Source organism: Hibiscus syriacus, unplaced genomic scaffold (assembly GCF_006381635.1).
Source record: "Hibiscus syriacus cultivar Baekdansim isolate YM2019G1 unplaced genomic scaffold, ASM638163v2 tig00005678_pilon, whole genome shotgun sequence".
NCBI lineage: Eukaryota > Viridiplantae > Streptophyta > Magnoliopsida > Malvales > Malvaceae > Hibiscus > Hibiscus syriacus.
Window position 1 is genome coordinate 364,963 of NW_024062064.1, and position 10,644 is coordinate 375,606.

Below are 10,644 nucleotides of genomic sequence, written 5' to 3' on the forward strand. Positions count from 1 at the left end.
ATTTCATGAGGTCAAAAGAGTAACATGTCTTCCACTACTTACTCTCAAAACCAGTTTCTCATTCATCGTATACATTGAGGGGTGGGGAGAGAGAAAAAGAAAGTGGTTTGTTCACATTAAAGCATTTCATAATAATGAATTATCAGTAAAAGTCATGAATAATAAATAAATCATAGTATATAAATTCATTTTTTCTATCTATCCAATAAGTTTCAAGTTATTTTAGTCTTATCCCTATAAAGGAAAGCAAAACCTAAATTAAACCCTGTAGGATTCTCCTCCTGCGGAGAGATAGAGAAGAAGATGTCATCGAGCTCCCAGCAAGCCATGCCAAACCAGTGCTTCTCCGAGGAAAGAGAGATGCCTTGTGCTGTTTCTCAAATGGGTTTCTTTACTTTTCCTCAAAACCTCACTTCATTTGCTTCCCATCAATCTCTCAAACCCTTCGATATTGCACTGCCTAATCTAACCCAAACCCTATCCTATCCGAAGCATAGAGTGCAGGGCCCTGCTTCTGATTTTGGAGAACCCCAACCGCTTTCCTTGCACAGATCTACTGCAAATTTCTGGTGAATATATTGCTTTTTACATTAATACTTATTCATGCAAAGTCTTTTTTAATTAGTTTTCAATGCTTTTCTTTCTTTGCATGTAAATGAAATGGTGAAATATTTATCGACCCTCCATGAAAAAAAGAGATGATTGGTTTTCATGCAGTTATCTCAGGGCATGGGGAAACGAGTGCTTGGGAGCTAAGAAAATCGGTGTAGAAGATCATGTAGGCGTTTCGGCAGTGAAAATGAAAAGGATAAAAGGAAGAAGAAAAGTAAGGGAACCTAGGTTTTGCTTCAAGACCCTGAGCGATGTGGACGTGCTCGATGATGGATACAAGTGGAGGAAGTACGGCCAGAAAGTGGTAAAGAACACCCAGCATTCCAGGTTCACAATCAAATATACATCTCTTTTTTCCTTTTAAAATTTGGCTTTGTAGTACCCGTCACACATGCTATGCTTCCCTGTCTTGTAATTATTCTTTGTTTATCATGACTACCAGGCTTTACAGTACTCATATTGCATGATATCTGAAATTGATAGGGATTTTAATCATGAATTCACATTAGATAAATTTTAGAGCATGGAAGAACTAATTATTAGCTCCAAAAGATACGAGATCACAACAAAAAGAGGGAAATTATGTAACAACTGATAAATAATAATGCCTAACAATGCTAAAAGTTAGGGATACGTAGCAACTGGGCAATGCCATAATGAAATTATATAGAAATAGTCCATTTTATTAAATACAGGTTCGGTGGTTCATGTCATGAATCATTTGAAAATTAAGAAGCCATCACAAGGATGACAAAAGTTGAACATAAATTTGCTACCGATTAGCATGTGTTTCTTTTTTATTATGGAAAAGAGTGTACCAAATAATCAAGCATGCAAAGCAATATTAGTTAAATTTGCTTTGAAAAGACAAAGAAATCTAGTTAATTAAAATAAATTTTACCATCATTGTGCTTTGGATTATAACCGAAGTTCCCTAGTTACATTTAACAGTAAAATATTATGTTATTATGAGTAATTTATTTTGCAAACAAAATAATGAGGATGGAGCAAGTAGGTCCCTAAATTCTGACTTATGTGAAAGAGGAAGCCTACTAATTCAAATTGGTAATAAATAGTAATCATAACCAATGACATATCATAGTTTGATTAACTTCATCATTAAGAAGACACAGTGCCAGTGACCTAGATATCCACCTTCATGCAACCTTTCAGATTATCACAATACATCCCCCTATTTTATCTTTTAATTCACATTCAAGCCCCCACATGCTTACAACAAAAATTCTCAGTGTTCACTCTAAGTAAAAGAACTATAATTCCTTCCTTTAAAATGTCAATTATATAATGAAAAAATGAATTGAACTGAATGCAGGAGCTACTATCGTTGTACGCAAGATAATTGCAGGGTGAAGAAAAGAGTGGAGAGACTGGCAGAGGATCCAAGGATGGTTATTACAACCTACGAAGGGAGGCACGCTCATTTGCCATCTCACGATCTCCATGACTCCCACCACCCAAACTCTCTCCTTGACAGTTTCTTCTAGTGCCATATCTTCATATGATTTCATACATTATTTCTGAATCATATTATCTCACTTCAATAAAATAAATTTGCTTTATATTTATTTTAAAAATATTTTAATAACATACAATTATTTAGTTTATTGATACTGAATTACAATAAATATATAACTTACATATAATTTGTATATATTTGATGCATTAACTATATATGTACTAAAATCAAATAATATTATTTTATTAAAATTTTAAAAATTCATATTAATTAATAGAAAAACTTAATAATCTTCATTGTTAACACACACACACATATATATATATATATACATATTATAATATTAAAATCATAGTGATATAAATGGATGGTTCAAATATATGGTGTGGATAAGGTCATTGATATAGCGGCAGAAGTATAGTTTTCCAACTTGGTTGATAGTAATTTTAAGGAATAATGTTAAAATTAGTCTTTCGTGTTAATTGATATTTATATATGTATTACAGTATAAATTTCATATGTCATATCACTTAATATAATGACATGAAATATGTCATATCATCTATGACGATGATGTAGTGTGTGTCACATTAGCAATTAAGTACATGTGTAGATACTAAATCAACAACATGAATTGATTATTAATCAACTAACAATTTTTACTAAGCATGAGATATTTTGACCAAAAATTGAAATGTTAAGAGTTAAAATACTCTAAAAATAATGACTAAAACAACTATTCAAAAAAACATGAGGGGCCAATTTTGACCTTATGCCTCATTTGAAAGTTCAAACCTTAAACAACCTTTTTGATTAAAAATAAATCCAAACATTAATAATCTTTTTTCCTTATGCCCGATTAAAAATAATATTTTATACAAATTGATATGATCCTAATCAGCAACAACTTCTATTATCTTATATATGCATTACATAATGTCATAAGCTTGCATTTACATCCTATAATATGCTTATCATATGTTTTCCATTCATCTTATCCTATGATTTACATACTTACATATCATGCTACATTCATTATAACATCATGCTTCGAACATCATACTTTGCATGTTACATGATTATAGGGGTGTTCAAAGTTCGGTTTAAACTATTTAACCGACCGAATTGAAGTTTTTCTAGTTAATCAATCAATTAATTTTAGGTTCAGTCGGTTAATGGTTAATGATTTTTCTAAACATTGGTTATTGGTTAATTCGGTTTGAAATCGGTCGATTAACCGAATTAACCAAAATTATTAAAAAATTAAATATATATTATATATACTATTTATATAATATAGAGTTTAAACTTCAGTTTTAACTAAATTGACCGATCGAATTAGCCAAAAATATAAAATATTTAATACATAATATATATTATTTATAAATTTCGGTTAATATAATTAACCGATCGATTAATCGAACTTAGTTTAATTCGATTAATTATTTTCAAAAAAATTGGTTCGATTTATGATTAAAGGAAAAAAACTCGGTTAATAAAATTTTAGAAGTTCGGTTCAGTCGGTTAACTGAACCGGCCGGTTGAACACCCATACATAATTATCTTTGATATGTATTTTATTCTTTATATCCACATGTTTATATTATGGATACTTCATGTCTAACACCATTTTCATGTGTTTTCATTGCTTTTACGTACTTATTTAGACATGCATTATGTTATCTTAGCGCACATATTGTTTTAATAATTTTACATAGGTGAACAGTTAAAGAATGCATGTTGTGGTAGCTCAATGGAAGCTCATCAAACTTAAATGATCTCAACAACAATCTAAGGCAACTAAATTAACTGAATGGGAGCAAAACCTAGTTGGAAGGGAGATGAAGACTAAGTAGCTGACTAGTGGAGTGAATTTAGCTAGAAGGTAACTAAAGTGTGAGCAGAGTAGCTGGAGTGACACTAGGTACCTAGATAGGACCTACCTAGCTACAAGTCACCTAGCTAGCTACCTAAGATATCATTCTTGCTACCAAGAATCATGTGCCTTCACCATGCATAATGTGTTTTCATTTTGACGCCTAAAGCATCAAGGATACATGTGCATTCAGCAAGGATACATGTGCATTCAGCAAAGAATCACAAGTATTCATCTTTTGGCTCCTAAAATTGAGCCAAACCATCATAGTGAATTCAAAACATCTTTTACGCTGAACTAACACCTAATCATTTAACCAAGAGCATGAACTTTCATTAAAAGTCGTGAATATTTATTAAAAACATGTACAAACTTTCATTAAAAGTCGTGAATATTTATTAAAAACATGTACATTCAGAAGGACACGTACATTCATTTCTATTAGAAGAATAAATACAATGTTTTTTGGCCTAAGAACATTGATCTTCATTTAAAACAACATAAAACTTCAAAAGGACACCACCTTGCTAAAATATTACAAAGTTATTCGGCCATGTCCTTTGATTTGTTATAAATATCCAATGTTTGGCTTTGTAAGTCTTCGCATCTCACTTTTGCTTAATCAAATTACTCTTTGTTAGTTTATTCTCTCTTCAAGTTCTTTGAGAACTTTATCGACTTATCAAGCCTAGTGCTTGTTACGTTAACCCCTTTCACTTCCATTGATACTTATGATTCCTAATTCTTCTGTAACTAGTGGATCCAAGTCCTTGTTTACCACCCGGACACTGAACTTATAAGGCTAAGGGTTCTGTTTTCTATAGCATTGTTTCTACTTTAGTTCTTTGTTCATATTGTCATAATCACCATCCCATTCTTTCTGCACCATCACCATACCCAAACCATCTTTTAAAACAACCTACTCATATATATTATTTTATCTTCTTTCTACTTATATTTCAAGCCCACCTTTCATACCTTTACATCAATCACCTCTACACTTTTTTTTGGAGTCTTTCTTTCTACAAGTTGTCTTGATTCCTTTCTAGATCCAACAATCATGGTGTTGTTATCTTCAACATTCAATAAGACATGCAACTTACCTACTATCATATAGTATCAGAGCTTCAATAGAAGAAAGCAAGTGCATAAAGTGAAGCCCAATTGAAGTGTCAAAAGAAGAAAACAAAAGACAAAACAAGAAAAAAAAGAAGGAAAAGAGAAAAATAAAACAACTTCATTATCTTCAAAAGAAATGAATTCAAGAAGAGTTAAAAAAACGACAAAAGTTCAAGGGTGAAAGGGCAACAACATCAATTCCCAACATCAAGCCTGAAACCATTATCTTTAAGACTTGATTGTTGTTGAAAGAAAGGTTGTAAGATGCTTAACTAGTAAGTAACCCTTTCTTCTTTTTTCCCTATTTCTATGCCTACATATCATTATTTGTTTTATTTTCTTTCTTACCCTAACATTTTTTCAATGACACAACAGAGCACAACTCTTGCCTAAGTTTTGAGTAAGTTCTTTAAAGGACTTTACCAAAGATAATAAAGAGAAAAAGTCAATTGAGCATGTGAGATCAGAAGAGGATATTTAAAGCCATTAAAATCTTAGAAAGCAAACACGAGAGAAGAGAGACATCCTTGTTTCTTTGAAGTGTTTAAGTGAGGCTTTGTGAGAGTACTTCGGTAAAGTCGTTTTTTATTCTTATTTCTTTCCATTTCTAACCATGTTGTAAGACTATTTTCCATCTACTTCCAATAGGGTCCTTAATGTCAAAAGGACAATGAATATTGAATCTTTTGAAGATGAGCAACAATGTGAAAACTTTGTTCATACATGGTGCCATGTAAATGGAGAAGTGTGCTACACGATCATAGATGGAGGAAGTTGCACCAATGTGGGGATAATTTTAATGGTGGAGAAACCAGGCCTAAAGAGAAGCAAACATTCTCACCTATAAATGTTGCAATGGTTAAATGATGAAGGCGATTTGAATATCACAAAACAAGTGATGATGCCATTTTTTTTTGGAAATTATAAAGACAAAGTATTGTGTGATGTTGTGTCTACAAATGCAAGTCACATACTACTTGGAAGACATTGACAGTTTGAAAAATGAGCCACTCATGATGGATTCACAAATTGATATTCATTTACATATGAAGCAAGAAGATTACCTTGGCTCCTTTAACTTCGAGCCAAGTACAAGAAGAACAAACTCACTTGAAGAGGAGCATTGAAGACATAAGAGAAAGTGAAAAAGAAGAAGAACATTTTGAAGAGAAAGAAGTGAATGAGGATAAAAATACGAATGAGATTATGAATGAAAGCAATATTGAGATTAAAAAGCGTGAATGTGGAGAGACAATGAGGATAAAAGATAGATTTTATCTAACAATTATGTTTCTTCTGTAACACCCTAATACAGTTAGACCTGAAGATTCATGGATTACAATGTTACATGGGAATGTTTGATGACGATAAATCTCCACGAAATGCCCCTAAGAACCTACGCACAGAAACACATTCTGAACGTTGAGCTTACGGGATCATTGCCTCACTAATAATTGTACTATACTAAATGCATTCACTAAATGAGTTAGCTAGTGGCACAAGTCTGAACATGCAAAGATATTGATTTTAACTATTGAGTAGGGATCATGGTACGACTGAGGGTTCTGCATCTCGGAGCACACATACCTCTCTAACTTTTCTGAGATACCCTCAGGTATCTAGGGTGAGATCTAGAGTTGCATTGAAAATGTAAAACCGTCAACTTACTCCATCGGTTCTTGGGGTATCTGTGCCCAATCGGCTACTGAAGTGCCTTGGCACTGACTAACGTATTCTGCTAAGGAGGAACTCGGGTTTCCTGGCTATTTCCCAAATATCATACAAGGCTAGTTTTATGTAATCCTAGTTGTTACTATTTTTATTGTTATGGTGTTTATTACTGTTCTCGCTTAAAATCTTATTTGTTGTTATTCTGAGTATATGGGGTACCTCGAGTCTGAATCCCTTACTCATTGGATTATTTATCCAAATCTGTTCGTGGATATCGATATCGACCTTTTAGTATCAATACTAAACATTTGGTATCGATACCCACCTATTGGTATCGATACCCCCTGACTGATGTAGACTATTTTTTTTAAGGCAATATCGATACCCTAGAAGGAGTATCGATACTCTGGTGCTGGGGTATCGATACTTGACTGAGTATCGATACCAAATTTTAGTTCAATGTTTTGAAAAATACCCAGTATCGATACCCCTTATGTGGAATACCGATACTCCTTCATTGGTATCGATACTCATTGAATGAGTATCAATACTACCCTTTTAAAATTGTTTAATTTTTGTCTGAATGAAGAACAATATAGATACTGTTCATACAATATCGATACCATTGCTACTAGGTGCTATATTATAGAATAAAAAATCCTATTTTTCTATCCCTAAGGCCCTATTAAGGTCCCCAACTGATACTTAAGTGTTTTATTTGATTTTTGGGATCATAAAAAGGTCTTAAGCATACTGAAAACACTAAGATGATGCAACTACAATGAACATGCTTTAAACTTGTGCAACCTACCAAAACTCATCTAAATGAGCTACATATGATAAAGAAGAGCTTAAAATGAGGAAGAACAATAAGGCAAAGGTATGAAGAAAAAGTGGGTGAAGGAAATCAGACATGATATCATCCAATTTTAATGGTTTTCAGCTTTTAATTTGAATAATGGTATAATTACTTCCTTGGTCTATCTGATTCTAAATGTAAACTAAAAATATCCTTTTTATCCATTATTGGGCTCAATCAAAGCCCAATTTCACTTGTTTTTGGGTCAAGGCTTCCTACAAGTCAAAGTACTTGTCATAAAGCCCATCTCGGGTTAGCCCAAACTCCTAACCCGAAATCTAGGACGTTATAACTCTCCCATCCTTAAAGAAATTTTGTCCTAGAAATTTTCCTGGATAAAATAGGTGAGGATACTGAAGTTGCATGTCCTCTTCGGTTTCTCACGTTGCTTCCTCGATACCATGGTTCCTCTACAATACCTTTACCAAGGGAATCCTCTTGTTCCTTAATTCTTTCACTTCGCTTGCTAAGATTCTGACTGGTTCCTTTGTATAGGTCATATCTAGGCCGACCTCAATCTATTTTAAGGGTATAATGTGCAAAGTATTTGAACGATATCTTCTAAGCATGGATACATGGAACACATTGTGGATGCACTCCAACTCTGGTGGTAAGGCTAACCTGTAAGCCACTGGTCCTACCATTTCCAATACCTTATAATGTCCTATAAAGCGAGGGGTCAAATTGCCTTTGCACCCAAAGTAGAGCACATTCTTCAATAGGGAAACCTTGAGGAACACTTTTTCCCCGACTGCAAACTCGATGTCTTTACGCTTCAAATCTGCGTAAGACATCTGCCTGTCTCAAGCTTCCTTTAGTCAGTTTTGAATCAATTACACTTTTTCCTCTATCTCTTTGATCATGTCTGATTCTACTATTTTACCCTCACTAATCCCTGTACAACATAGTGGACTCCTAAATTTACGCCCATACAAGGCCTCATACGGAGCCATCTGAATGCTCAATTGAAAATTGTTATTATAGGTATACTCCACTAACGACAAATGCTCCTCCCAACTACCTCTAGATCGATGATAGTACACCTGAGCAGGTCCTTAAGAATCTAGATAACCCACTCTTACTGACTATATGTCTGAGGATGAAAAGTTGTGCTAAAGTGTAGTTTGGTGCCTAGCGACTCGTGAAGGGCTTTCAAAAAGTGGGAAGTAATCTCTATCTGAAATAATGGAAGTCGGTACACTGTTTAACCTCACTATCTTACGGATATACAACTAAGCTAATCTCTCTAAGGTATAGTCCATCCTAATTGGCAGAAAGTGAGCTGATTTGGTTAGACAGAATACTATGACCCAAAATGTGTCACGTCTCTATATAGTCATTGGTAACTGAGAACTCCATAAAAAGAATCAATTTCTAGTCTTTTTACTTAAGCTATTGCTCGTCTAAACAAAGTATGCACAACATTTTAGTTGCATTTAGGTTATATTTGTTTGTGGTGGATGAGTTTTGCTTCGGCAAAATTTATTTGGTTTGACTGATGCTGTTGAGGAGAAAGGGTCTGTGTGGATTGTGCAGGAAATTTACTGAGGAAAAACATTTCAGTCGCGACAACATAATTTGTAAGGCCCAATGGAATAGAGAAGTTAAAGAACGTGAGAAGCATATTTATCTCGCCAAGGCAATGTTTATCTGGAAAGTCTGAAGCGGATATGACAAAATCACCTATGTCATATGCCAACTGTACGACTTCCTTTACGTGCAAGCAATCCCTCAAGATTCTTACAACCGCCAGCCACCTTTTCTTTTTTAGCCTGGACAAGACAATAACGATTATCTAGGGAATCTTTACTTATGCAAAACCCTATGAGATTCCCCTCTATAAATACCAAGCCATAGCTGCCAAAGAAGGGAGGCAAAGAAGTTAGACGACCATTACTTGAAGTGTGAGCAAGCAACTGTGGTGCTTCCCCACCGTTTACCAACCGACCTTCCTTAGTGTCCTCCATAGCCAGATTGTAGTAGAGCGACGGTCAGGTCTCGAGGGAGACTGATCGCCAAGGCAGGTGCGATGTTGATAAGAATTGTCACGACAAAGCCCCCGATTTTAGGAGTCGTTATTCCTTTGTTCTTAATTTATTTACGTATTGGGGCTGTATTAAAACGATGATACTTGATTAACTTTTTTATAGCACCATGATCTTTCTTACTTGGTGTTAATCTTTATTTTTCCTAAACAATTATTTTCTACTTTATGAATGAAGAATTATATTTATACTCATGATTATTTTGTTCATTGTTTGAATATTTTACCTTGACACTGTAAGAGCTTCGAGAGATTGCCTGGGGTCTTGGTGAAACATGTCTTGGCAATGTAAGAGCGTCGAGAGATTGCCTTTTGTCTAGATATTGATTCTTAGATTTGAGAGGATTAATATAGATCTACGTGAACAATGGAATGGATCCGGGATAGTGATTTTCTAACTTGTCTACCTTAGAGATAAGGAACAGGTTTCGATCGACTAAAAGGGATGGACGCTTAAGTAGGATAGATAACGACTATAGTTTACGCTGAGAGGTATTGCTACAACAACATTCTGACAAACCAAGGGATGTAGTTAACGTTGAGAAGTATTGCCATAACAACTATCTAAGAATACTTAGTAATCCTGTCGGGCAGTTTAAGCATCTCATAACAATTTATTATGGACTTAGAACAATTGCTTGTCAATACAAAATATTAGCATGAGTGCTCTGTGATAAGTCTGGACTTTTATGCAATCATACTTTATAATATTTTATTGCTTTATTATTAATAGTTCGACAAGATAGTAAGAATTAGCTTGTGACAACTAGTTCTGGTTGTGGTGAAACTTGAAAACTTTCGACTAATCCCTGAGGAGACGATACTTCACTTACCCTATATTACTTGATTCGATTGTGTATACTTGCACAAAATTGTTTTCCTTATCATATACATTTACAAGCGATCAAATTTTTGGCGCCGTTGCCGGGGATTGGCAACTGACGAAATTTTTTATTTTTTGCCATAACAAGTTTTTCTTGTCACCT

The 10,644-nt window shown here is 34.2% G+C and overlaps 1 protein-coding gene across 1 annotated transcript; it reads left to right on the forward strand.

Annotated features, from left to right (window-relative positions):
- The first annotated feature begins 242 nt into the window (after nucleotides 1–242).
- On the forward strand, nucleotides 243–2,151 carry LOC120199851 (probable WRKY transcription factor 13). The gene is made up of 3 exons (XM_039200845.1): nucleotides 243–569; nucleotides 727–939; nucleotides 1,946–2,151. Exons 1-3 carry the CDS (start codon nucleotides 304–306, stop codon nucleotides 2,115–2,117), a joined length of 651 nt encoding a protein of 216 aa, XP_039056776.1. The 5' UTR covers nucleotides 243–303; the 3' UTR covers nucleotides 2,118–2,151.
- Nucleotides 2,152–10,644: the final 8,493 nt, after the last annotated feature.